Here is a 27,956-nt window from a genome sequence, read left to right as displayed (position 1 = left end):
CCTCAACCCCTCTCCGCCTCTCTCCACGACTCCACCTAACCTCTCTCTCTCTATGACTCTATCACTGCTCTGCGGAGAGAGATGGCGTCAATCAAATCCGTCAAGGCTTGAGAGAGTTAAGAGGCCCCCTTTCTCTTCCTCCTCTAATAATATTAATAAGTAATTAATAAAAATTGTCATTAAACAATCATATAATTTTAAAATAAAATGAGATTTCGATAATTTTCCGATTCAGAGAACATAAAAGAGGAAGGGGTCTTTCTTTTGTCTCTCTCTGTTAAATTTCTTCACCAGTCATGGCTCCAAGCAAGTTCAATTCTACCGTAATTTTCTATCTCTCGCGCTCTGTTGGTTAATTTCCCATTTTTATTGACTTTGTTGATTCTGTTGACATGATTCGGTTGACTCTTGATTTGTTTGGGAATTTTTCCAAATTTAAGTGAAATTTTGATTTCAATTTCCTTTATTCGTAATTATTGTCTACATGCACTAAGCTAATCTGGCAATGAGTTAATTGTCAAGAAAATTACTTGAAATTGGCAAACTATAGGTTGTCATTTGATGTTATTTAGAGAAATTTCAGTTTTGGCATCAAGGCTCAATCTTTAATTTTGATTAAGTCTGCACACATTTCATTGAATCATGCTAGTGTGCGTTGATCATCTGTAATTTTTTAAGGAATTTGATGGGATGTCATTAGAATGAGTTAAATAGATTACTGAATTCATCATGGATGAAATACGGTTAGAATTACGTAGGGAGGTAAATTATGCATTTATAGATTGTTCTTTTTTTTTTTTAATTTTAGCTGAATGTGGAACACATATTATGATCTTGATTGGTGGCGTTCATTCACGTGCCAGTTGTTTGGTTGGAAGATTTGTTGGCGGATTCCTTACTGTTTATGGATCTTACTATTAACTGTCGTGGCATATTTAAATGGTTTAAATTGTGAAGTACAATAAACTACACTTCTCATTGAAGAAGTCAAATGACTTACGAAATTAATTTTTTCATTGCTAGGATTCCTTTGGACATGGTGATGCAGGTGTTTCACGGCCCCATTCTGAGAATGGTTTTGGCGATTCACTTTCTCTGCTCCAGTCTGAGAAAGCAGTGCAGGAAATTCTTCAACAAACTCCTGTTCATGGATCAGATGACCATCTAATAGAGTTTTCCGAGGCCTTAAGAAGTACTCTAATCACTTATCCTTGAATATGATTTTGTCTTTTATGGAACTGTGTTTTCCCTATGTATCTCATTAAATTTGATGCTTATATCACTTTAAACATAATTTTAGCTGTTGCAAAGGCATTGAGGCGAGCTGCCGAAGGAAAGGCTGCTGCACAAGCGGAGGCTGCAGAATGGAAACGTAGATTCGAACTGGAGAGGGCACGGAATCTGCGGTTGGAGAATAAAGGTTTTTAATCATTGAACAACGAAAATAAATTGTGACATTCTTTAAAGTTTAATATTTTATAAAAAAAATTAATTCTCAATTTAACAAAGGATTATCTATACTTAGTGAGTTCAGCTAAACCGGATCTTCTTCACTGAGTGTTATTTGAGGCAATTTATCTACTGCTATTGTAGTTTCCTTGTTTTGCTCATACTCTGCTTCACCTTTAGTGTTGGAGTTCTATAGGTAATGCAATGGTACTTTTTGGTGTGGCACATTGTCTAGCTGTATATAGCTGATGTTCAGTGGCTGAATTGATTGGTTTTAAGATTCTTCTGTATTCTGTTTTACCACTTTTATTTAATTGACAGTTTGTTCTTAACAATCATTATTCTGAATGATAATGGATAAAACACCGAAGGCCTTATAGCTTGTGTGTGAAGTGATTTTAAATTTGTTTCAACATAATCTTGTTTATCTAGTATTTGGGTGGATAAGAAGAGGGATTACTTTTTGGAGTGTACTCAGTTGAATTCTAAAAATAATGGTCTCACATCATTATCAGAAGTTTTCCTTTTAGATTCATTGATGTCTACAGCATGTATAAGCAGTAGACATTCAATCTAAAGATATAGACTATGTATCTCGTAGGTTTGGTAGTGAGGTTATTTCTCTGGAAATTGGTCGATCAACCTTGTCCGCTTTTAGTGGTGGAATTTTACTTAGACCAGATTAGACAGACCTGCTGAGAAACATGTATCTCTTTGCTTTTCTTGAGTGCCATTCCCTGGCTGTGCTCAAATAAAAGAATCTGTATAGAGTGACTTTTTAAAATTTCAAATTCCTGTATAGCATTGGGTTAAGTGCGATGCCTGTATTTGAGCTGTATTTGTTTCAAACACTTCATTATGGGATTAATTGAAGACTGATAGATTGCATTTATGGCACTGCAATTAGATGTCAATTCAAATGGACACCTTCAATCATTTGGATTTGATGGTCAACATAAACACTGTAAAAATCCCGTTTTGTGAATAACCTATTGAACACTATAAAGACTTTGTTAGTGAAACAAACTCGTTCCAAATCAATGCTATGCGTAAATGTTGACTATGCGATATATACATTCCATTTAGATATATTAACCTAAACCCTTGTGAGAAATCGTAAGTACAATATCTTTGCATAATCTCAAGTGTGATATATTAGAAGAGAAGCATAAGCTCAAGTGTGATATATTACAAGAGAAGGAACTAACACCAGCTCTTTCTGGTTCCATTTAGATCTATTAAAAAGAAGGATCTATTAAAAAGAAGAAACTATTATGTACCTCATACTTCAACATTCCTAAATGATCAAGCATTATATTTCTTATCTATTTGATCAAGCAGTATTACATAAGTATGAAACAAATGATTTTACATATATTTTCTTATGCAATTCATACTTCATTCTTCCCTTCCTCTTGGTGACATTCTATTTCGTTTATTTATAATTATATCGAATATTAGTTTCTTTAGTTTTTCTCGTCCCCTTTTTGTTTTTTATTTTTCTCCTCACAGACACTCAATTGCCCTCTTTACTCAAGCATTTTCTCTTCTGTGCAACAATTAAAGTGTTCCCTATCATTTCAAAGAAGAAATATTTTGCATTGCTTTTCTTGTTTATATTCATATCTTTAAGACTTCTATTATTACTGTTTCACCAATCCGAGAACTGAAGAGATGTGTCATTTGTCTGGTTTTGGTGAGCTTGCTAATCAAGTTTAGACTCATTATCATCAGATTCCACTATCAGGCAATGGTATATGTGAAAAGCTCAGAAGTTGGTGGATGCAGACCTCTGTAAATAATGGAATGGGACTGATAAGATTAGTACTTCCATGTCTTTTATGCTGGGAAATTTGGAAAGAACAGGATAGACGACTATATGAAGGTAGTGGCTTTTAACTTGTGCAGAATTATAAGTCACATTGATTTTGGTCAAAGAAATTAGTCTTTGTTTTTTTTGGGGGGGGGGGGGGGAAGGATTGTTCTTTTTTCAATAATTGTAATTGGTTACTGTGTAAAACATAATGGCATTCCAAAACTGTCCAACTGTATATTAAATTCTCTTTGCAAATGATGTGGAGGATAGAAGCATCTAAGTTTCACGAGTGTTCAAAAACCAATTAAAGGTTTGGATTTCAGATTTTATACAACTTTTACGTGCAATTAGATTTTATTAATTTTTGAACATTAATTCTTCTGAAAATGAAATGTTGCTCTGAAAAGATGAAAAGACAGTTTTTTTTTTTTTTTGGGTTTTGGTTTTTAGGGGGAATGGGGGAGGGAGGTCTCTTCCACCAATATGACTCTCATGCAAGTTGAGAAGTTGGAACTTAAGAGAAAAGCTTGGTCTTAGGCTTTTTTATAGTGTCTTTCGAACTTCATTATACTATCTGTTATTATTGGATGTGTATTTCAATTCAATCGGCCTTCTTGTCCTATGTAGTATTGCGTTTTCATTCTGAGCTTTGATGTAAACTGAAAATTACTCATAATGACGCTTAAAATGTATGTATGTAGGCACATTCATGAGTTGATTATATGAGTGAAAATGTTAATAGTCAAATGTGTTAGACTGGTCAGGCCTGTTTAAGAATCAGCATCTCCACAAAAGGATGCTGAAGATATGGTTGTTAAGATGGAAAGACGGTGAGGGAAAGATGGTTGATAAATGTATGTTGAAAATCCAGCTGTGTGAGGAATAGACACCTAGAGACAAGCTCATAGGATTATATGTAAAACAGGGATGATAAGATGAAGGATTAGAAAAGCAAAAAAGGCTAAGCAATAAGTTGATTTGCAGGGAGCTAGTAGTATCAATTACTGAGATCTGGATCACAGAAAGTTGATAAAGGTTCCTTGATTTGGTTTGATGATGTTAAGGGTTTCATAAGAGAGGGTGTGTGGTTTTAGTGAAGTTCTACAAGCACAGAAGGAAGTTTGATATTTGTGGCACATATGAGGGGAAAATCAGATAGCTTTTGGATGGAGATGGCCTTAATGGTGCAGATGGGCCAATAAAATCTGCTAACTCTATATATTTGTGATACGTTATAATGTCATATTTAATATCAACTAATTTTTTATCAATAATTGGTAGTATAGAGAGCCTCTGATGTCTGCACTGGACTGATCCCTTTGACCATCTCAGTTCCAGCAATGGGTGATTTGTAACATTAAGAATACGGGATAGTGAGTCAATGGCTCCTTGGTTATGTAGTATGAACTTGCCTGCTCAAATAGGTGTTCTGCTTTTATCAACAAGAATGTGGAGCTTGTTTTCACTTTACTATTGAAAATTTTGTGCCTAAAGGGGTACTTCAAGTTGAGCTGCCTGGTATGAGCTGGTTTGGACTAAATTACCAGAGATTAACTCTTCAGCCTGATGAAGGGCTCACTGTTATTGGATGTAAATTGCATTTATTTATTTCTTCCAGCAAATACAAGGCCTTCCCCCACTTCCTTTTTCGATTTTCCTTCTTGTTGCAGTTTGGGCACTAAACTACACTTGAATCTTATGAATAAATTTGTGAAGCACCTACACGGTTTGATCACAATTGTACAAGTCTCCATTCATCCATAATTCCATCTGGTTTTGGTCTTGGTGGGCTAATTTTCAAGTTGATGTGCAAGAAGATTCTTTTGCCCCAAGTTGAGGACACTAAAATGTAAACTGGAAATTAACAGACGGGTTTTATGGACTTGGTCAGAATAGTAGTTTTCTTTGTATTTTATAGCATTTATGGTCTTGTGGATATCCAAGTAGCTGATTTGAGATTATAAAGTATAATTTGCTGTAGAAACACAAACTGATATTTGGGAAACTCTTGAGATGGTGCATGGTGGAATGACAGAACAATATACTTACTAGATAACAGTGTCTTCTTTCTCATTTCGTGTTCTTATACATATTTCGTCTCCGTCATATTTTAAGCAACTTCATCTTTTTACTTGTTGTGAAGAAAATCATTCATTCTATTGCAGAACAGTCTTTTAAAGAGAATAATAGTGTTTCTGAGGGAGGAAGGTTAGAGAACTCAACTAGCCAACCAGTGCTTCTCAATCAAGAACGTGAACATTCTAACAGAGCTTGTTTGGAGCATGGGATTTGCTCCCATGAGGTTCTTCAAGATGCGAAAGATGTTGATTCCAATATGGTTAATAATAAAATCATGAAAAAGGTATCTTATGTTATCAATGTTGTTTTTATAACTATCATTCTTGTTAGATGCATGCTTATGTGTGTCTGAGGTATTGGCTTTGGGTATGTCTGGGATTGAGATATCTTGGCTTTTAATCCATTGTTGTGCAGTGGAATCAGTAGCACCCAAGTGTTTGGGTGATTGGTTAACATTAGCTACCAAGTGGGTTATAAAACACTTTAGGCTTTCAAAATTAAGTAGATGTACAACTATACAAACATAACCGTAGTTTAGTAGCTGTCATTGTTGCACCTTTTTAAACTATTCTCAAATCATTACACTCTAGGAGGGTGGTTGAATAGCCTTGGTAATATTTTTAACTATTATATAAGTTCTTTTAATCAATGTATTGAAGTTTGAGCTTCATGATTACAGTTTGCAAGTTGTAACAATGAAACAGGATTATATTCTTTTTGTGAGAGAATTAGTGCTCAATTTCAAATATTACATTCAACCTTTTGTTTTCTGATATAGGCATCGTTTAAACTTTCATGGAGGTGCAAAGGGGAAAATAGCGATCAGCACAAGCATGACATTGTCTACTTTGAAAGAGGAAATATAACAACTGCAGAACGCAGCAGTAAACAGGTATTCACTATGCTGTTTTCATGCGATTCTTTTTTTCCTCTTTGCCTGATATTTGAGTCATTCTGTTTAAGTTTGCTGCTATTTTTGTAATTTTTTCCTCATAATTTATATGTTCTCTGAATGTCTTCAATTAGTTTGCTGGTAGCTTCCATCTATTTTCTAATTCAACACTATTTTCCTTTCAGATTTCTCTGAAGTGGGAATCACCCCCTCAGACTGTGGTTATTTTGACAAAACCAAATTCAAATTCTGTTCAAATTTTATGTGCACAAATGGTCAGGTGTGGATAAAAAAATATTAGTGTTCTCAATCTGCTTTGCAAGCAATACTTCCATTGTGCCTCTTCAAACTGTGTATTTGACTACTTATATTACTTGAGCCATGACCAAGCAATAACTCATGCTGTATAGTGCTTTAATTTATCGTTCTAGTTTGTGCTATTGCGGTTTTTGCTTCAAGAACTTTGTCTGGATTGACTTAAATTCTCAAAAATTATTAGAAAAACTTGGTTCAGTTTGCTGGAAATTTGCTTTGGAGGAGTCATCTCTCACATTGGCCTACTGTGTTATTTTGAACGAGCGACATGTTGCTTGGTATTTTGAAAATAGATATTAACATGAATGATACAGCCATCTGAGGTGCTCTCATCTGTTTCTGTCATCCTGTGTCAGATACTCTAGTAACCTTAAATTTATCCTTGTGCTTTCAGCAAACTCTTATTCCGAAACTTATGTTTGTGTTTGCAAATTAATTGGCTAAAGTACCTAGGGCAGCATATGATTTTCAAAAATTTTATTAGTCTGAATCAATTTTGTTTTTGGATTAGATCCTCGTAAAGAAATTTCTTCTGTTTATCTGATTTTTCTATTTTAGGTCGTAATAATAGTGACTATTGATTCCAAGGAAATTTGGAAGTATCTCTAATTGTAGTTGCTGGTGTTATATTTTTTCTCAATGCACAGAACCTTGTAACATGGGTCAGTTGAACATAAACTACCCCGTTTGCAGAATTTTATTATTTATACATCTAAAATTCTGGTCTTTCGACTTTGTTAAATTTTGCTTCTTTTTTTTTTTAATCGGATATTTACAGTTGCTAGGATGGTGTATTTGATACCATTAACATTGTCAGTTAAGTTTGTAACTTAAAAAGAAAGATGCTAGAATAGCTAATATGGTTTTGTTTTGTTATCCTTGATTTCCTGTTCACAGATGGTTACGTGAGCAGAAAAAGTTGAACATCTATGTAGAGCCAAGAGTCAGAGCTGAGCTTCTAACAGAATCATCTTATTTCAGCTTTGTTCAAACTTGGAAAGATGGTAAGCAGTGGACACTTATAGTTATCTGACATTTAACAAGATGTTATTTATTCAATATTTCTTAAATTCCTTTTCAGAAAAAGAAATTTTGCTCCTGCACACCAAAGTTGATCTTGTGGTGACTCTTGGCGGTGATGGAACTGTGCTTTGGGTATGTGCATTTAAGCTTACAGAACCTGTGTTTGAGATGACATTAGATAGTGAGATTGATTTGGAACACTATAGAATCAATTTTAGGTGATAGATTGTGGTGTCATCAATTGTGCTGCTAACAAGTTGTGTAACTTGTGTTTAGATTAGTCTGTTCTGCAACATGAACTGTAGTGATATTCGTTCATGTTAGTAAATTAGTTCTGATATCTGCATCTCATGCCTAGATAATTCCTGCTGACTCCAACAAGCTGGTGGCGCAATTTAGATCTTACCAAATATCATGTTACTCAAGAAAGAATGCACAGTTAAGATCCTGCACTTCCATTTCAAAAAAACTATTGTGTCAGAATAGTGAACATGCAAGTACTTAACCGTATAGGTGCCAAACCTTCAGAGTGCATGTTTCTGTTGACTGCCTGACCTTTTTCAGCTTAATTTATTCACTTATGCATTCACTGTGCAAGAAACTGTTAATGAGTTAGTAAGTTCCAGTACATTATTGCATGTTTGTTCTTCCGGCTTTTGACATCATTAATGTAATTACCGCACTTATTTCTGCTCCATTCATCTAAAGTATCCACTGTTTTTATTACCTTACTAGGGTTTTAACATAACATTCATGTTGATCTTGTATGTCGAAGTGTTTTAACCAGATACTTCTTGTGTTTTGGTAGAAAGTTTATTGTAATTTATATTGTGGTGACCTTGGGAGTGAAATATGTATCAGAATTGAAATCATGTGATTTGGATTTTCCCGAGAGTTAATATATGTTGGTCATTTTATCCGACTGTCTTTTCGTTTGCATTTACTTTAACAAGTTCTTACTGTTTTTTTTTTTTTCCTACTCTTATTTGGCAGGCAGCATCAATTTTCAAAGGACCAGTTCCTCCTATTGTCCCATTTTCTTTAGGATCATTGGGCTTTATGACCCCATTTCGTATCCTCTTTATCTTGGATGTAATTTCTTTACTTTAAAAAGCAATTTTGATTTATTGAATTTGGTTTTGACTAACTGTTCCATGCATTTCTGCAAAGCTTTCTTTAACATTTTCTTAGACAGTGAACACTACAAAGATTACCTTGATTCCGTTTTAAGGGGTCCCATCAGCATAACATTAAGAAATCGGTTGCAGTGCCATGTTATCAGAGACGCTGCTAAAAATGAGATTGAAATTGAAGATCCTATTCTTGTTTTGAATGAGGTTACAATTGACCGTGGAATATCCTCATACCTCACTAATTTGGAGTGCTATTGTGACAACTCTTTCGTCACATGCGTGCAAGGGGATGGATTAATATTATCAACAACATCTGGTAGCACTGCATATTCATTAGCAGCTGGAGGATCAATGGTACATCCACAGGTATGTTCATCTGTGTGGTAGTGCTTATATTGGAATTTTTGGATAACATTAATTGAGGTCCCATGGATTCATTTTAGCATTTATTGGAATATAAACAATCCATCTACGCAGAAGGGACTTCTAATTCTAACCGTTTTATATTTGTTCACAAATTAGTCTCTGTTTTGTATTTGATTTTTGTCATAAATTATTCTCTGTTTTAATTTGCTAAACGACATCCAGTTTTCAAGAGCATAAAATAAATCTTTAGATGCATTTTTGTAACTGCAGGTTCCTGGCATACTTTTCACACCAATTTGTCCACATTCTTTATCCTTTCGGCCTCTGATACTACCTGAGCATGTGACTCTACGCGTTCAGATTCCTTTCAATAGCCGAAGCCCTGCTTGGGCATCATTTGACGGCAAGGATAGGAAGCAGTTGGCACCTGGTGATGCGCTTGTGTGCAGCATGGCACCTTGGCCTGTTCCTACGGCATGCCAAGTTGACTCAACTGATGACTTCTTCCGCAGCATTCATGATGGCCTCCACTGGAACCTGAGAAAGACTCAATCATCATTTGATGTACCTCTAGATGTATAATTACTTTTCATCTTTTGAGTTCTCTCGAATTAGAGAAAACAATTCTACCGGAACTGACTTGGATGGCTCTGATATTTGTTAGTATTATTGTAGCTGTTGGGGAAGTATGAAAATCATGTATTTTGTTTTTATTACCATTGTCCACCAGGGGAAAAGTGGCCCTTCTGTAGTTAATTACTCAGCAGATGATCATGACAAATTGTAGGTGATTAAGATTGTAAGTCGAGATCAATGCTACTCCATTTTTTCTTGGAAAATTGTAGAACCATCAGAATGAGTACATATAAGAATACCCTATCATTGAATGTTTAAGATACTTTGTCTCACCTTCACTCTCTTTCTTTCTCCTAGGTTAGTATATCTGTTAGCAGTGGTTCTGTGTTTTGGCTGATAGGCAAGTGGAGGAAATGTGTGAGAGCGATCACCAAATGATCGATGATCTGAAGCAAGATGGCAAAAAAAATGAAGCTGGTTCCTCAGCAGCAACACTCCATTAGCAGCATCACTAAAAGGTAACAGCAATCATTCACTTATTCTGGACTTTCTCGTGAACATTTCATTGGTCGTGTCATACTGTATACCGTATGGAAGATGGAACCCAGTGAATGATAATATTTCATTCACCTACATTATGTTTGAACACACATATATTCTAAACACAAAATTTGGGATATAGACTTCTTGTATTGCCCAAGTCAAATGCTGTTTCCTTCTGCATCATTTACACATTCAAGTTTGTGGGTTTCAAGGCAAAGGTTCCTTGCGATTTACGAATCAAAATAACTTTTAATCTTATTTAACACATACGGTCTCAAGCCACGCTATTTTATGCCACCTTTTACTCGTCTTTGCTTCTCTTATGTCTGATTGTCAAGTATAAACTTGTATCTTGCATGCTTCTGCTAATTAATATAGTATATTGAACTGGGATCTGAGCAAAATAATTTATTTTAACATTTTGCTATGTACATCGTTATTGTTTTTATGATTGCTAAAAGCACTAGAATTGTGAAATTCAAGTTTTGGTATGTATATCTTTATTATTTTTATGTTAGCTAGGAGTGGCCATGTGGATAGACTTCCCAATTTTGGATGACCTACAACCTTGAGACAACACAAAAATTATTCAATCTCTCCTCTAGGTCAATAGACATAATTTCATGGGGTTTCTAATTCTTACATTTTGTTTATTTAGCTAAACAGTCGTAAAAGTATATATTTTTGATACACATATTTAAACAATCACTCTGAAAGAGATTTTGATTTTGATTTATGTAATATTCCAACATTTTTTTCATTTTTCTTTTTAAGGTTTAGACTCTTTAGAGGCAGTTAATAAAATATCATCTCCTAAATGCAAACAATTGCCTCTATTATTATTCCAACTCGAGTGGCCGCGGACATATTTACAATTTGATGTTATTCATTTGTCAAATTCGAATATTACTTTTTGGGGTAGAAAGGCCATGTGGGGGGGTATAATTAAAAATTTAATGTTAGTGTTAGAACTGATTCTCATACTTAATGGTAGATTTGACATTGTAGTTTTAAGCTTTCGGATCAAGTAATTAACCAAACTTTGTAGGATATAATAAAAGCAAAAGTCCTGTATTCAAACAGCCACGTCTCACTCGGTCTTAATCGAACTTAATTAACTAACTTATATTAACAGGTATCTCCCTTGATTCAAGACATTCTTTTCGTTGACTTCAAGGATACGGACAAGAGCGTCTCCCTTTAATTCTTCGAAGTTGCATGAGTGGTGAAGTAATTAATTCGAACTCGCAGCATTTGATGACCTGACCTTATTAGCTAGTTGCAAAAGAAAAAAGGAAATAAAAAAATGTTTCAAAAATTAAAGAGAATTTGACTAACATAACTTAGTTCAATCTCAACACCAAATGATAGCAAACAAAACCAATAATTATGGATCTAAAAATGCTCCAAAACTTCAATTCGAAGAATAGTATTATGGGTTCATTATATTCTAAACCATCCGTTGCCATTTTCATTCTCCATAATCTTTTGCATTATACTTCAATCCTTCGCCATGCCTTCTTCTAGTCCCTCAATTCAGCAAAAACCTCAACTACCATCTCTTCCAATTTTATGGAAAGGTATAGTAATTTGTGGCTTAGTCCTCTTCTTGTTTTATACCCTTTTATACCATCACCCAAATAACGATAATGATCTTTTTGTGCCCTTCATTGCCCAAAAATTGCCAGCTTCATCCCCTAATAATGTAACCAGCTCTCCCACCAATCTAAGCCACATTATGTTTGTCTTAGTGGGTTGCATAAGAACATGGAAATATAGAAGGCCATACATTGAAGCATGGTGGAGAGAAAACAAAACAAGGGGAAATATTTGGTTAGATGTAGCTCCAACACAAGAGCTTCTTCCATGGCCTTCATCTTCTCCTCCTTTTCGTGTCAACGAAGACATCAAGAAACTGAAAATTTACCCTAAACTCGTAAACCCGGTTGAAGTTCGAATCTATCGTTCCGTTTTGGAGACATTTAGGCTAGAAGATAACAAAGATGTATGGTGGTTTGTGATGGCAGATGATGACACTCTATTTTTCTTAGATAATTTAGTTGAAGTGTTGGGAAAATATGATCATACTAAGTATTATTACATTGGTACAAATTCTGAGTGTATTAAGTCCAATTATGATTTTTCTTTTGATATGGGGTATGGTGGAGCCGGCTATGCTTTGAGTTATGCACTAGTTGAAGCATTGGCATCAACGATTGATGAGTGTATTGAGAGATACCCTCACTTGTATGTGAGCGATTATTTATCTTCATCATGTTCAGCTGATTTAGGTGTTGATCTCATCATTGAAAAGGGAATTCACCAGGTAGTCATTCTTTCACATGCTTATTGTTAAGTTTGTAATATATGGTATTTACTATTTCCACTTTTGGAGGGAAAAACATCATCTCTCAAATCTAAAGAGAGAAAGGTAGTGATTCATAATTTTTCATTTCTTTTTTCTGTATTTAAAATTTGTTTTTTTTAAAAAATGATTTTAAAATGCATTCTTTGAAGGGGGGAACTTATTTAAATAAAAAACTTATAATTAAAAACAACAATTTTTTTTTATTATTAATGCATTTTCAAAGTAAATTTTATGTTATTTATTTTCAAGGAAAATGTTGAATATGAGACGGGTGTAACAAGTCATTTAGAGCTTATCCAATAAATATTTTGATATCCATTTTAAAATATACCAACCATGAAAATGATTGATAATTTAGAACTTATGATCTTGTTCAATGTTTTCTAGATTGAAAATAATAAAAAGTATTCTTCTTTTTCTCATTATTAGTAGACTATCGAAGAAATGCTACTAAATGCATATTTCATTCTTAAAAGCACTATTTTGAAAACATTATTTTCATTTCAAACGATATCACCTCGCTCAAAAGTTTTACTTACAATCTTCTCTTACACTATAACGAGTTTTTTTTTTTTTTTTTTACCACAAGGTATTCTGGGGGGGCCCCAACTGTGGGAGGCACCTTTAAGCCCGTACCACAACCCAAACTAGAAGTTCCCGCTCGAACCGAGAGGCACAGGTTCTCCCAACAAAAGCGACTTCCTTGCGACTCGAACTGGAGAGCAAACCCAGTCAAGCCACTTAAGGGGACTCTATTGCCAGTGGAGCCAACACTTTGTTGGTACACTATAACGAGTTATGATCGCAATAGTTCCAGCACTAAACCCTACCCGAACCCTATTCAGGCTACACACTGATGATAAATGGTGATCAATATACATGCAGATTGATCTTCGTGGAGACATATCGGGCCTCCTCTCATCCCATCCAAAGTCTTCTCTAATCACTCTCCACCATTTCGATGCCATAGATCCAATCTTCCCCTCAATGAACCGAACCGAAGCTGTAAACCATCTCATGAAACCAGCAAAGCTTGATCAATCCCGTCTCTTACAACAGACCATATTCTACCTCAGGCGAAGCAACTGGACATTCTCAATCTCATGGGGCTACTCTGCTCACATTTACGAATCCATTTTCCCTCGAAGCATTCTGAGAAGACCCCTCGAGACATTTCGGCCTTGGAAGGAGGACAGGCGTCCGTTGTTCATGTTCAACACTCGGCGGCCGTCCAATGATCCCTGTAAAGCTCCCCATGTGTTTTCATTGGAAGGTGTACTCGATAGAGATGAAGGATCGTCGTCTCATGAACATATTATTACTACTTATAGTAGGAGCTTGCAGCGTAATTTACCAGCTTGTTCATCAAATGGCAATCATTCTGCTGATCCCATTGTGAAAATTCAAGTTTTTTCACCATCAACTGGACGCAAAGAGGTAATTTAATTTATCTCCTAACCCTTGCTTTTTTTTTCCCTTTTAGTTTCAATGTCCGGAGTAAAATTGGGATTCGATACAATAGTATTAACAGATCGACTAGATAATTAAGATTAGACTTGACGATAATTTTTAGTCATATTATTTTTTCTTGTCGTGTGTTAATGGGTTTTGACTTCTGAGAAATTTTCCAACATCCTATTTATTTTACCTGGAACTAGTTTGGTTGATTTTTAACTATAAGTTCTTCTAAATTAATTATACCTTTCAATAACTTGAAAATCCCGGAAATTTATATTCTCGAACAGATCATATTTATAAAAATATCTCTTGACAAGGTTCAAAAAAATTAAAGTAATTTAGTGTTTTATCAAGTGGTTTTTCTGTAATTTTATTTGATTTTGCCACCTAAGTTCAAATTCTACGAGATCAAAGGAAGGATTGAAAGATTAATTTGGGCTTTACCCATTCTCTAATAAAGATTAATTTAGTTTAATATAAGAATAATTTAGTACTTCCTCAGCCCATTAAATCATATTCGTATGAAAATATTTTGTCAAACAATTCAACACATTTAATCATGCTCATATAAAAATATTTTGTCCAACCATTCAACTTTCAACATATATTTTGATGCCATTGGTGTTTTGCACATTAAAGTGAGTCTTTATCAAATTTTCTGCTTTAGAGGCACGTGTAGTGCAATAAAATAGAAGACCTGTAGCATGTATAATTGTCGTTTCCTTATTTGACAGGCAGGAAGAATAGAATGCTGCGATGTTGATTATGTAGCTGGTAAGGACATTGCAAATATCAAGTTAAGGGCTTGCATGAAAAGTGAAGTATCGGCTTAAACAAAAAATTCTAGTTTGAGATTGCTAACCACAATAACAATTAGATACTTTGTTGTGATGATAAAATTCTCCATGGGTTTGGGGCTGCATGGGGCTCTACCCCAAATGGGGTGAATTGAATTACTTTTATTTAAAATAATTTTAATTCATTTAATCTATTTCTTAATTGGTATAGTAATGATACATATTTTAATGCATAATAAGTTAAATTGTGTATAAAAATTCAGAAATTTTTAAGAAATTATTAATCTCATCTCATTTGGTTATTCTCAAATAAATTATGTCATCACCATTCTAACTATATTTTAAACAATATAAATATTTTTTTCAAGGATTGTTCTACTGATTACGAGAATGTCATTTATAAGGACATAAATTGGTGGTAAGTTATGATATTTGTAAGTTCACCAATGTAAACAAACTCCCAAATCTCAGTAATTTTGTTCAGCACAGAGTCATCCAATGTTTAAGAAAATACATGAGCAAGTTTAATTATTATAAACGATGTTAATTATTATGAACGATGTAAGACCTTCCAGTAAAAAGACAAATACAGTGATCTATCCTCTCCTGAAAACCAATTTTCGCCTCAACAACTGAAGGCGGAACTCTCAGTATAAACTGCTCCCCCGGCAATGCCTTCAAAAACCAACGCCTTAATCCCACCGAAATAAAATCTTCGACCAAGTCCACAAACAAAAATTCTCTTCAATACTCAGATGTATATTCCCTACTTACTTAGGCATTTCATCAAACAACTTACCTAAAATACCTTAATCTATCAAGAAACTAAAAAATTCACAAGTTCATGACCTAATTATTCCTTTATTAAACACATTCCTATACAAGCTGGAGCATGGGTTTGTTTCATCAATTCGAAGCTTAAGATTAAAGCATGAAAGGATCAAAATTTACAACTTAATCACTGTTCATCGATGCTAATTAAATGGACAAAAAATTGAGTACATAGAAAATACTTGGACCGAATTAACTGCAAAATCATGATTCAAAATCAAAGAATGGACCAAAAAAAAGAAAAAAAAAAGTAAATTTAATCAGACACAGGAAGTAAAATTAATGACGGAATGGAAAGATTTATTTATTAGTTTTACGACAAAATTTGTTCATGGATTACACGAGTTATATAGCATGAGAAATTCTAAGTAAAAAGGGGATTGGAATTAAGTTAAAGAAATAATTATGATAATAAATGTTTAAAAATTGTAACTATCCGGCTAAATTTGCTGCGGAAAATTGCTTGGATTGAAGAAGAAGACGAGGGATAAAAAGAAAATTTGTTCTTTTTTCTAAGAATAAACCGTTCAATCAAGTACCCCATCACTTAAAATAACTGGTTTAGCCAGTTTAATTCAAATTAAAGCACATTCAACGCTTTCAGATTCGCTAGGCTGCAAGTTACGTAACACGTAACTTAGGAATTGCCTTGTTTCTTATTTTATTTTCTGGTTCGTTTTGAAGATTGGCGGAAGCGTGTATAACCTGTTTTGGATTTTATTACTGTCAGCCAGGTTTTGTTTCATATGTTTCACAATTTATTTTTAAGATCTGACACACCGAACAAGTTCTACATTTTAATTTTGTGAACAAAAATGAAAATGAGGGCTGCAATATGTTACCGAACAGGCCCTTATATTCTAAACCATTGGCTGCCATTTTCATTCTCCATAATCATTTGCATTATACTTCAATCCTTTACCATGCCTTTTTCTGGTCCCTCAATTCAGCAAAAACCTCAGCTATCATCTCTTCAAATTTTATGGAAAGGTATAGTAATTTGTGGCTTCGTCCTCTTCTTGTTTTTTAACGTTTTATACCATCACCCAAATAACGATAATGATCTTTTTGTGCCCTTCATTGCCCAAAAATTGCCAGCTTCATCCCCTAATAATGTAACCAGCTCTCCCACCAATCTAAGCCACATTATGTTTGTCTTAGTGGGTTGCATAAGAACATGGAAATATAGAAGGCCATACATTGAAGCATGGTGGAGAGAAAACAAAACAAGGGGAAATATTTGGTTAGATGTAGCTCCAACACAAGAGCTTCTTCCATGGCCTTCATCTGCTCCTCCTTTTCGTGTCAACGAAGACATCAAGAAACTGAAAATTTACCCTAAACTCGTAAACCCGGTTGAAGTTCGAATCTATCGTTCCGTTTTGGAGACATTTAGGCTAGAAGATAACAAAGATGTATGGTGGTTTGTGATGGCAGATGATGACACTCTATTTTTCTTAGATAATTTAGTTGAAGTGTTGGGAAAATATGATCATACTAAGTATTATTACATTGGTACAAATTCTGAGTGTATTAAGTCCAATTATGATTTTTCTTTTGATATGGGGTATGGTGGAGCCGGCTATGCTTTGAGTTATGCACTAGTTGAAGCATTGGCATCAACGATTGATGAGTGTATTGAGAGATACCCTCACTTGTATGTGAGCGATTATTTATCTTCATCATGTTCAGCTGATTTAGGTGTTGATCTCATCATTGAAAAGGGAATTCACCAGGTAGTCATTCTTTCACATGCTTATTGTTAAGTTTGTAATATATGGTATTTACTATTTCCACTTTCGGAGGGAAAAACATCATCTCTCAAATCTAAAGAGAGAAAAGTAGTAATTCATAATTTTTCATTTCTTTTTTCTGTATTTAAAATTTTTTTTAAAAAAATGATTTTAAAATGCATTCTTTGAAGGGGGGGAACTTATTTAAATAAAAAACTTATAATTAAAAACAACAATTTATTTTTTTATTATTAATGCATTTTCAAAATAAATTTTATGTTATTTATTTTCATGGAAAAGGTTGAATATGAGACGGGTGTAACAAGTCATTTAGAGCTTATCCAATAAATATTTTGATGTCCATTTTAAAATATACCAACCATGAAAAGGATTGATAATTTAGAACTTATGATCTTGTTCAATATTTTCTAGATTGAAAATAATACAAAAAAGTATTCTTCTTTTTCTCATTATTAGAAGACTACTGAAGAAATGCTAGCAAAGGCATATTTCATTCTTAAAAACACTATTTTGATAACATTATTTTCATTTCAAATGATATCACCTCGCTCAAAAGTTTCACTTACAATCTTCTCTCACACTATAACGAGTAATGATCGCATAAGTTCCAGCACTAAACCCTACCCGAACCCTCTTCAGGCTACACACTGATGATAAATGGTGATCAATATACATGCAGATTGATCTTCGTGGGGACATATCAGGCCTCCTCTCATCCCATCCAAAGTCTCCTCTAATCACCCTCCACCATTTCGACGCCATAGCTCCAATCTTCCCCTCAATGAACCGAACCGAAGCCGTAAATCATCTCATGAAACCAGCAAAGCTTGATCAATCACGTCTCCTACAACAGTCCATATGCTACCTCAGGCAAAGCAACTGGACATTCTCAATCTCATGGGGCTACTCTGCTCACATTTACGAATCCATTTTTCCTCGAAGCATTCTGAGAAGACCCCTCGAGACATTTCGGCCTTGGAAGGAGGACAGGCCTCCGTTGTTCATGTTCAACACTCGGCGGCCGTCCAATGATCCCTGTAAAGCTCCCCATGTGTTTTCATTGGAAGGTGTACTCGATAGAGATGAAGGGTCGTCGTCTCATGAACATATTATTACTACTTATAGTAGGAGCTTGCAGCGTAATTTACCAGCTTGTTCATCAAATGGCAATCATTCTGCTGATCCCATTGTGAAAATTCAAGTTTTTTCATCATCAACTGGACGCAAAGAGGTAATAAAAATTTATCTCCTAACCCTTGCTTTTTTTTTTTTTTTCAATGTCCGGAGAAAAATTGGGATTCGATACAATAGTATTAGCAAATCAATTAGATAATTAAGATTAGACTTGACGATAATTTTTAGTCGTATTATTTTTTCTTGTCGTGTGTTAATGGGTTGTGACTTGTGAGAAATTTTCCAACATCCTATTTATTTTAATTGGAACTAGTTTTGGTTGATTTTTAACTGTAAGTTCTTTTAAATTAATTATATTTTTCAATAACTTGAAAATGCCGGAAATTTATATACTCTAACAGATCATATTTATAAAAATATCTCTTGACAGGGTTCAGAAAAGCTAAAGTAATTTAGTGTTTGATCAAGTCGTTTTCTTGTAATTTTATTTGATTTTGCCACCTGAGTTCAAATTCTACGAGATCAAGCGAAGGATTGAAAAATTAATTTGGGCTTTACCCATTCTCTAATAAAGATTAATTTAGTTTAATATAAGAGTAATTTAGTAATTCCTCAGCCCATTTAATCATTCATATAAAAATATTTTGTCAAACCATTCAACTTTGGGAATTTTACACTAATAACCATTAAAGTTTTGATTTTTTTCATCTTAACCCCTCAAAAATATTTCTATCAACATTAGCCATAAAATAACTTTTGAGACCAAAATACCCCTCCTTCATCTCTCCCCCAAAAAACTTGTTCTGTGACCAAAAAGCTTGATTTTTTTTTTTAAAAAAAAAATCTAATCTTTTGCGGCTTGTTGCATGATTTTAAGATGGAAAATTTGTCAAGTTGTATTCTATCAGCATTATTATTATTAATGCTTTCACCTGCAAATCCATTGATATTCATTCCCCCTTCCATAATCTTCGTGCCCAAATTGCTTCTAACTTTTCTCGACTTCGACGCGGGTGAGAGATTGCTTTTCCTTTCACCTTTTTGTTTTCTTCCGTTTAGCTTCATTATTTAAAAAAAAAAAAACCGAAACAGAACAGAAACAAAAGCTTCAGCCCGCGGCCACTGTCCAAGGCTGCCGGCTCTCGTTTTCCGTCACCGATCCGGACGCAACCACCACTAAACGGATCATAAATCGCCGGCCATCAAACCCCAAGCATCGGACACTGTTGATTAGCCACAGATCGCCGGAAAAACAACCAAAACAGCCGCGCCAACCGTGCCGTCATTCACCGGTTTCCGCCGCGATTTAGCCAGCACCACCGTAATCAATCCACTCCTCTCCACGAGCTCAACCTCTTTCGTTATTCCCCACCTCCGATCGACCAACCCATCGCCGGAATCTAAGCATCACCAAACAGTTACAACTTATCTCAAATTTCCGGCCAAAACGCCACCGTTTCCGACGAATCACAAACATCATCATGAACAACTTCAAGTTTTGGTGCGACAGGCGCCTGTCGCACCAAGCCTTGGTGCGAAGGGCGCCTGTCGCACCAAGCCTTGGTGCACGCCTGTCGCACCAAAACTTGGTGCGACGGGCGCCTGTCGCACCAAGCCTTGGTGCGACGGGCGCCTGTCGCACCAAAACTTGGTGCGACAGGCACCCTGTCATCAGATTCATCCCCCGACTCAGATCAATAAGTTTGAAAATAACTCATGCCACGATGCCGATTAGTTTTGGTCTGTAAAGAAGGGTAATTTGGGAAGAAAGGCTTGTGTTTGGCTAATGTTGATAGAAAAAAATTCAGAGGATTAGTTGCAAAAATAACAAAATATTTATGGTTATTTTCGTAAATTTCCCTTCAACTTTCAACATACAATTTGATGCCACTGGTGTTTTGCACATTCAAGCGAATCTTTATCAAATTTTTGGCTTCAGAGGCGCTTGTCAGTGCAATAAAATAGAAGACCTATAGCGTGTATAATTGTTGTTTTTCTTATTTTACAGGCAGGAAGAATAGAATGCTGCGATGTTGATTATGTAGCTGGTAAGGATATTGCAAATGTCAAGTTAAGGGCTTGCATGAAAAGTGAAGTATTGGCTTAAACACAACATTCTATTTTGAGATTGCTGATCAGAAGAACAATTAGATGCTTTAAGCTTGTTGTAGATTAAAAATATAATCACTTAATAGTTGTGTTAACTGTCCCAATCGTCACTCACAGTCTGTTTCTTTTTTTTTTTTTTTGGTTCTAGCTAGTAAACTGTAGTAGAAGTTTTTTAAGTGCTGAGGTTTCATGATTTACATCAGAAGAAAGAAACAGGGTATGTAATCATCTGGAAGGGCAAGAATGCTTGAACACATATACTTGAATAACAAAATTCACGCCAAAAATACTTGGAACTTTCATTTCTTATAAGCAATAATGTGATCCGCAACTACTCTGCAATATTAAAATCAGAAGTCTATTGCAGATCACAAACTAGATCACCCAGATCTAAAGACAATATTCTATAATACAACATGATCAAAATGAACACAACTTAATTTTCGCAATCATCAGGAAACTTAGTTGAATTCAAGTAAGGTACGGCCTTCATTTCCAGCCAACTACTCAACTGGAGCTTGAAGTGTACTCTGCCACAAGCTGTGCAAAAGATGATGACTTGTTCTCTAACAACTTTGTTGGAGAATCATATTCCTTAATAAGCCCTACAACGAGATATAGAAAAATCAAGAAAATATGAAAGGGTTTCAATGTATTGGAAAACTTTCAAGCTGTATATGACCATACTAACCATGATTAAGAAGCAGAACCATAGCGCTATCAAGAACAGAAGTAATCCTATGAGCAATGGTTACAACTGTGCAGTCTGAAAAGTGTTGCCGAAGAGTTTGCTGGATCTGATTATCAGTAGCAGTGTCAACAGATGCAGTAGCTTCATCAAGAACCAAGACCTTACTTTTCTTGAGCAGCACGCGACCTAGGCATTACCAGTTGCCTCTGGCCTATACTCCAATTCTCTCCGTTCTCTGTACCTGCAACACCCACATGAACAGATGCAACTGAAATTCTGTGTATAATTAAGTCTGGTTGATATTTAGGTGGAGCAAAAGAATAGAACAAATGAAATACCTTGTGAGTCAAGCTTCCCTTTCTTCTTCCTAACTTCATCTCCAAGTTGACATTTATCCAAAGCCTAACACCAATGGAAACATATGTCAGAACGCCATTTCAATTATCAACTATAAGAACATCAAATGGACTTCAATTTTTGAAGAAAATGACAGGAAAGAAACTTAGCAGAATTTTGTTAAAATCAGTTACCTCCCAAATCTGCTCATCCGCATGCTCTTCAAGAGGGTCTAGATTGCTTCGAGTAGTCCCTTCAAACATGGTTGGATCTTGAGGAATGATGCTTAGTCTTGTCCTCAAATCATGCAGTCCAATTAACGAGATATCCTTGCCATCTATCAAAATATGACCAGCTGTAGATTCCACAATACGGAAAAGTGTCTGAATGAGAGTTGATTTACCACTGCCTGTTCTGCCTACAATGCCAGTTTTTTACCCCTCCTGGCAAAGTGCGTGTCAGACCTCGTAACACAAGTGGCAAGTTTGGAGCATATCGAACCTACACCATAACCATAATCAATGAATATGTAAACATGATAAAAGAATAAGATTTGAGGTATAAACCAAATAACTTTACCTGCAAATGACGAATGTTAACTTCTCCATGTGATGGCCGAGAATTGTTAGGCTTAGTTGCTTCAATCACAAGAGCTGGCTCACTAGGAATACAAGCGCACTGAAGTATTCTCTCGACTGATATAATCTTCCTTTCCAGATTCCTTATAGATTCCTTATTAGCAAAGCTTGCAACATATTTAGATTAAGTCCATATGTCACAGCTAGGCCTGCAATCGCTGAAGAAGGGAAAAAAAAAAAAGAGAAGAAAGAAATTGATCAATAGTCAGTTATTATTCACTGTCAAAAATAAGAAAGGATTGCAACCACTTATATGGATGAATAATTCCATTTGGGACAGAAATTAAGAAAGCTAAAGAGAAGGCAAACGTAATAGAAGACAGCATATCAATGCAGAAGCGCAGCCATTCCATGGCACCAGCAATATGGAATTTTGGCCGAGAATATTCATCAATCAGTTTCATATTTGTGTCTCGAAACCTCAATTCTTGATCAAGGCTCCTGATAGTTGTTGACCCTGAAATTGTTTCGGAAAACTGTTGTATCACTGGAGCTTTGCATACTCCAATCAACCGCGAAAGCTCCCGAGTTGAAGTTATGTAATATTGCTGCACAAACTTAAAATTGTGAGATATCTTCTATTCAGTAACAGTAAATTTGTAAGCATGTTTTACAGAAGTCTCTTGTCATTTGGACTGGATGATCTGTTAGAGATATTGATTCTATTTCTATCCGTTGCCTTTAAATGAATTATTATATGTGCCTACTACAATGATCAACCTACTTCTGAAAAAGAAGGGAGTAAGCTCGCTTCCTGTGCCAAATGATTTTGCAGCTACTTTTTTTCCACGAACATTTAGCATTTGATGTATAGTATAAGAAAGCCAGCATCATTACCTGATACCAGATGAAGGTAGCAATTACAGGAACAAAAACAATGAGGACCTGCCATGCAACCAGAGACATCACAACAATAATTCCAAGAAGCTGAATCATTGAAAAGGCAAACGCCCCTATATCATATGGAATGTCCATATCGGCAGCACTTTGATCAGCCCATTTACTCGGTAGAATTTGGGCTGTCACAGAATTAAAGAGACAAATGAACAAACGAAATTTTTAGCATGCATCTAGTAGGAACACATTTTCACTTACTCTGTTTAGAATTCTCCCACTCGGGGTTGAATCAAAGAAGTACATGGGAGCTCGGAAAATGCATACATGCATTTTATTAAAGAGCTGAGTAGCCGTTTTGTACCCTGCCCCTGGCAAGAATCGACAAAGAACTTCCAATTGCTAAACCTACATAGACAATTATCAGAGTGGAGGCCCCAACTGCAGGGTTTACATCCTTTGCAACCGGAGTTGCCCAAGCCATCCAATAATTGCTGCCAATTTGAAAGATCTGAAAAATAATTTGTGCCAGCAATATAAAGGGAACAAGAACTCCTCCATATGCTGTTGTCATATATTTCCAGTACACGGAAAAACCAACTTTTCCTTTCTCCCTCTCTTCTTCTTGAACAAGCTGTCCTTTTGGCAAGGCTGCTTCATCATCACTTTGAAAATTTTTATTTTCCTCTTTGTTCACAATCTCATTAGTTGTACTTGTGCCATCATTTTCTTTATTGATACTTTTTCTTTCTGAAACCGGTCCTCTGTCTATGGAATCAAGACCCGATAAAGCTTGCTTATGTGCACCCACAAGTTCCATAAAGTCAGTTCCTGAATTTAGAATGTCACTGTACTTTCCAGCTTGCGTAATCTTCCCATCTTTGATGACCTAACAATAAGATAAAAGTTGAGTTTACAGAATATGAAATAAACAGTAAGATAAATTGCTCACCAATATTAGGTCAGCGGCAGGTAAAAATTCCACTTGATGAGTAGCATATATCACTGTTTTTGAACTCGAGACCCAACAGAACTTCCTATCACACAAAGATTAAATAAAATGAGAAAGATAGCAACCTATAAGATCCATGCAAAAGACTCATCCTAATGAACAGATTTTACCTTAAAAAGGTGCGCTCCTGTATGATCATCCACAGGACTAAATGGATCATCAAGCAGAAAGATATCAGCATCTTGGTAGAGAGGACGTGCAATCTGTATTCTTTGCTTCTGTCCTCCACTCAAATTGATTCCCCTCTCACCTATAATCGTCTGATCACCAAATGGGAGGACCTCTAAGTCCTTCTTCAAGGAACATGCTTCAAGCACTCTCTCATACCTTTCTCTGTCCATCTCCTTGCCAAACAAGATATTCTCTTCAATCTTGCCACTTTGTATCCAGGGTGACTGAGCCACATAGGCCTTGGTGCCACATAACCTAATGATACCAGATTCCTTGGGCACTCCTCCTAAAATACAAGAAAGACAGCTGGATTTACCAGAGCCAACTGTCCCACAAACTGCAACCCTCATGCCATGGAACACTTTCAAATTTATATTCCTCAGTGTTGGATTAGGTGAAGAAAAATCCCAGGAGAAACTCCCATCAATTATCTCAATTGCTGTATCAGAATTACCTCTTGGCATCTTCTCTAAAACATCAGTCTGTAGACCTTCAAGACATAGGAAAGATGCTATTCTATCAAGGGGGACCTTGGCCTGAATCATCATTGATATTGACTCTGGAAGATAATAGATTGGCTCTTGAAGAATCTTGAATGTTGTAAGTGCAGATAAGATCATACCTGACTCGAGCGGGATTCCTAGAAGAATGCAAGAACCAAAAGTGACCACAGACACAAAAGTAGGGGCACCCCAGCAGAAGAAACTAATCATGGCTTCTGTGTAAACAGATTTCTTCAACCATGCAGTCTCATTCTTTCTGTTGTGTTGTGAAGCAAATCAAGATAGATGAAACGGCAGAGTGATCGTGCGTTATGCAGCTAATGTTATTTCAATACGACAATTGATGTTGCGTTTTGGTGAGCAATTCCTTTTGTCACTGGAACGACTTCATTAAGCGTCGTTTTAGTGTAAGTGAAGCACGAGGGAAACACGTGCGTTAGACAGCTGCTCAAGTTCGTTAAGAATTGGTTATAGCACATGCTCATCACGTGTTTCTGTATTCATCTTGGTTCGTTAAAGAAGCTGTTATAAACAGCTGATTCTGATGCAACAGGGAGAGAGGAGACAGTGAGCTATTTAGAGGAGAGAAGATTCGAGAGAAAGCTTCTTGATTGTAATAATCTCTGTAAACGCTCTGTAATCATCTTCTACAAATCAATAAAACTGATCCTGGTTTCCCCGTGGATGTAAGCAAGTGAGAACTAGCTGAACCACGTTAACTCTTCTATTCTTGCTGCTATTACTTCCTCTTTTCTTTTTCGATTCATCTGATTGGGTATTAAGATTGTGTCATAACTCTTTCAGAAAATCATTCTTGCTGTGATTTGATCTGGTAGATTCTTTTAGCGTCTTGATTGTTTGATTTGTAATCTTGGGGGCATTTGGAGTAGTATTGAAAGTTAAACACTCAAAATTCTACACTTTCTAAGCTCAGTAATCTTAGACAAAACTTCAATTCCCATCCCTGTAGCTTGAGAATTCTCATGTTTCTTAAAATCTCAGAAGTTGCCTTTATTCTTCTATCTTTTGTTTCCATGAACTTGTCTTGAAACTTCTCTCGCAATCTTCCCAAAGGAAAATTCGCCAACATAACAATTGCTGTTGCAAGTAGAGTTGCAATTGATGCTAGCCCAAGTTTTTTATACAAGATCAACAAGGCCTCAGCAACATGAACAAGGACCATCCACGGATCGTGCATGTCCAAAACTGAAATCACCAACCCTCTCCGCATCAACAGCTATTAGGTTAATGATTTCCCCACTAGTGTTTCCCTGCTTTGCTTGACCAGACAGTGTCAAGCCCTTATTGTAGATCATTGCAAAAAGTGTCGCCCTGAACCTTATTCCAAATTGCTGCACTTGAAAGAACCAGTGCCTCTCTGAGAGGCACTAAAAAAGCTGCGCAACAAAAAACCCAGAAACCAGAACATAACCTTCATATTCAAATGCTTGCCTTCCATTAAGGTATTGAACAAAATTGTCAATTAGATATGGACCAACATAAGTGGCCAATGTGTATAATAGAGCTAAGATAGCTATAAAGAGAATTTCTTGCCAAGCCGAAAAGAATAACACCTTCGCCAATCTCAGTGCGGTCAGTCTATTCGCAACACCAACAACTGCCTCAAGCTTATTCTGTAAAACTGGAGAGACTCCATAAATGCTATCACTGCAATCTAATCGAGGAACATCCTCAAGGTCTAAGGTCCTCTTATTGCCAAGAGCAATAAGAGAACCCATCCAAGAGAAACTGCGAATACTAAATAGACCAGCATTTGAATAAGGGGTCACACACTCAGACATTTTGGACTTGACTGACGACTCAACATGATTACTTGAACTAGATAACAATTAAGTAAAGATACAGTCAAGTCTCTCATCACCTTCAAAATTAAGATAATGATTATTTTTAGAAGAAAAATTTATATAGAATCGTCCTACCATCTTAATATTTATGTCAAATGGCAAAATTGCGGGATATCCTGATTTTTTTTAACAATAAATTTAGTATGTACGACAGAGCAGCACTAAACTAGACTCCCATATAAGTTTTTTCTATACTTTTAGATAATATAATCAAATAACTTTGAATATAAAATTATGAAAACCTTATATCTGTCAAAAAGCTTTAAATTGCTCTTTGAACATATCTATAGCGAAACCTATTGACAAATTGAAACATGTGGCTTCTCCTACATTTTTTACGTTGATGATAAAGTGACTAGTTTAATGGATAAAGTGATAAGGTTATGCCAAATTGTAATGGCCAATGGCTACGAGAATAACTGAATAAGGAAGTTGACAGCCATATATCCCTCCAAAACGTAATTGCATCTTGTTGGGTGATTCTCACTAGTCGCAAGGGTTTAATTCCTTGTAATGTGGATGAATTTCTCTATAATATATTGGGCCCAATTAAATCAATTTCTTAGCTAAAAATTTATATCATTAAATATGATCTACCAAATTCTTATTTTTCTACGAATATTCACAAAGTTTAAAGTTAAAACTACAGTTTAACGTGAGAAAGCGCATGCATTTATTAATGTAAGCATTATTTATACAAGCTATATACTATATAGCATGAAAAACATTTGAGATGATGACGAAGTTAATGCTTAGGCCCCCTTGCATTATTTGTGAAAACTCCGTTTAGGAAAATGTAAAAATTATTAAATCCAAAATCACTGTTCACATGCTTTAGCACTCTTTAAAAAAGAAACATGGGTACCGTGGCCTTCGACATCGCCTCCTTTTCGTGTCAATGAAGACATCACCAGATTGGACGTTAACCCTAAAAGCGTGGTACAAATTCGAATGTATCATTCGATTTTGGAGGCGTTTCGGGTTGAAAATAATAAAGATGTGAAATGGTATGTTATGGCAGATGATGACACTTTAATTTTTGTAGATAATTTGGTTGAATTGCGAGGGACGTACGATCATACCAAGTATTATTACATTGGTACAAATTCTGAGTCCATTCATTCAAACGCTTATATCTCTTTTGATATGGGATATGGTGGAGCTGGCTATGCTTTGAGCTATGCTTTAGTTGAAGCGTTGGCATCAGAGATCGATGGGTGTATTCAGAGATATAAACACTTGTTTTTCAGTGATTATATATCA

At 35.6% G+C, this 27,956-nt stretch overlaps 4 protein-coding genes across 5 annotated transcripts; 3 read left to right on the top strand and 1 right to left on the bottom strand.

Moving 5' to 3' along the window:
• Positions 1-26: 26 nt before the first annotated feature.
• Positions 27-9,967, top strand: LOC102609627 (NAD(H) kinase 1). 2 transcript variants are annotated; one of them, XM_006470577.4, is made up of 12 exons: positions 27-323; positions 1,024-1,192; positions 1,301-1,420; positions 3,197-3,334; positions 5,431-5,627; positions 6,123-6,236; positions 6,422-6,516; positions 7,449-7,555; positions 7,633-7,706; positions 8,568-8,646; positions 8,766-9,073; positions 9,344-9,967. In XM_006470577.4, the coding sequence occupies exons 1-12, from the start codon at positions 297-299 to the stop codon at positions 9,653-9,655; spliced, it is 1,740 nt and encodes a 579-aa protein (XP_006470640.1). In that variant the 5' UTR covers positions 27-296; the 3' UTR covers positions 9,656-9,967. The 2 variants fall into 2 exon arrangements, with proteins under 2 accessions (XP_006470640.1, XP_006470641.1); XM_006470578.4 differs by lacking the exon at positions 3,197-3,334 and having other exon boundaries at positions 29-323.
• Positions 9,968-10,148: 181 nt separating this feature from the next.
• On the top strand, positions 10,149-14,966 carry LOC102609360 (uncharacterized). The gene is made up of 3 exons (XM_052434760.1): positions 10,149-12,518; positions 13,446-13,997; positions 14,753-14,966. Exons 1-3 carry the CDS (start codon positions 11,706-11,708, stop codon positions 14,849-14,851), a joined length of 1,464 nt encoding a protein of 487 aa, XP_052290720.1. The 5' UTR covers positions 10,149-11,705; the 3' UTR covers positions 14,852-14,966.
• Positions 14,967-16,549: 1,583 nt separating this feature from the next.
• LOC107175934 (uncharacterized) lies at positions 16,550-21,086 on the top strand. The gene is made up of 3 exons (XM_015527839.3): positions 16,550-17,382; positions 18,080-18,631; positions 20,543-21,086. Exons 1-3 carry the CDS (start codon positions 16,570-16,572, stop codon positions 20,639-20,641), a joined length of 1,464 nt encoding a protein of 487 aa, XP_015383325.1. The 5' UTR covers positions 16,550-16,569; the 3' UTR covers positions 20,642-21,086.
• A 14-nt stretch (positions 21,087-21,100) lies between these two features.
• LOC107174259 (ABC transporter C family member 3) lies at positions 21,101-26,630 on the bottom strand. Its single transcript, XM_052434558.1, is given in 17 exon segments — positions 21,101-21,248; positions 21,335-21,527; positions 21,529-21,575; positions 21,673-21,736; positions 21,865-22,104; positions 22,106-22,171; positions 22,250-22,393; positions 22,396-22,466; positions 22,562-22,856; positions 23,146-23,311; positions 23,390-23,512; positions 23,514-24,031; positions 24,095-24,161; positions 24,163-24,179; positions 24,265-25,080; positions 25,748-26,029; positions 26,031-26,630. Coding segments are annotated over 17 exon segments (3,807 nt in total). The 3' UTR covers positions 21,101-21,150.
• Positions 26,631-27,956: the final 1,326 nt, after the last annotated feature.

Source organism: Citrus sinensis, chromosome 2 (assembly GCF_022201045.2).
Source record: "Citrus sinensis cultivar Valencia sweet orange chromosome 2, DVS_A1.0, whole genome shotgun sequence".
In the NCBI taxonomy this organism is placed as follows: domain Eukaryota; kingdom Viridiplantae; phylum Streptophyta; class Magnoliopsida; order Sapindales; family Rutaceae; genus Citrus; species Citrus sinensis.
The sequence above is the reverse complement of the archived record's forward strand: the minus strand, read 5'-3'. Positions and strand labels throughout refer to the sequence as shown.

Excerpts from the sequence above, each read along its gene's own strand:
- LOC102609627 (XM_006470577.4), top strand. The coding sequence starts at position 297 with ATGGCTCCAAGCAAGTTCAATTCTACC. Across the intron at positions 5,628-6,122 it reads ATAATAAAATCATGAAAAAG|GCATCGTTTAAACTTTCATG; the intron begins GTATCTTATGTT and ends TTTCTGATATAG. Across the intron at positions 7,556-7,632 it reads TGTTCAAACTTGGAAAGATG|AAAAAGAAATTTTGCTCCTG; the intron begins GTAAGCAGTGGA and ends ATTCCTTTTCAG.
- LOC102609360 (XM_052434760.1), top strand. The coding sequence starts at position 11,706 with ATGCCTTCTTCTAGTCCCTCAATTCAGCAAAAACCTCAACTACCATCT. Across the intron at positions 12,519-13,445 it reads TTGAAAAGGGAATTCACCAG|ATTGATCTTCGTGGAGACAT; the intron begins GTAGTCATTCTT and ends ATATACATGCAG. Across the intron at positions 13,998-14,752 it reads CATCAACTGGACGCAAAGAG|GCAGGAAGAATAGAATGCTG; the intron begins GTAATTTAATTT and ends CTTATTTGACAG.
- LOC107175934 (XM_015527839.3), top strand. The coding sequence starts at position 16,570 with ATGCCTTTTTCTGGTCCCTCAATTCAGCAAAAACCTCAGCTATCATCT. Across the intron at positions 17,383-18,079 it reads TTGAAAAGGGAATTCACCAG|ATTGATCTTCGTGGGGACAT; the intron begins GTAGTCATTCTT and ends ATATACATGCAG. Across the intron at positions 18,632-20,542 it reads CATCAACTGGACGCAAAGAG|GCAGGAAGAATAGAATGCTG; the intron begins GTAATAAAAATT and ends CTTATTTTACAG.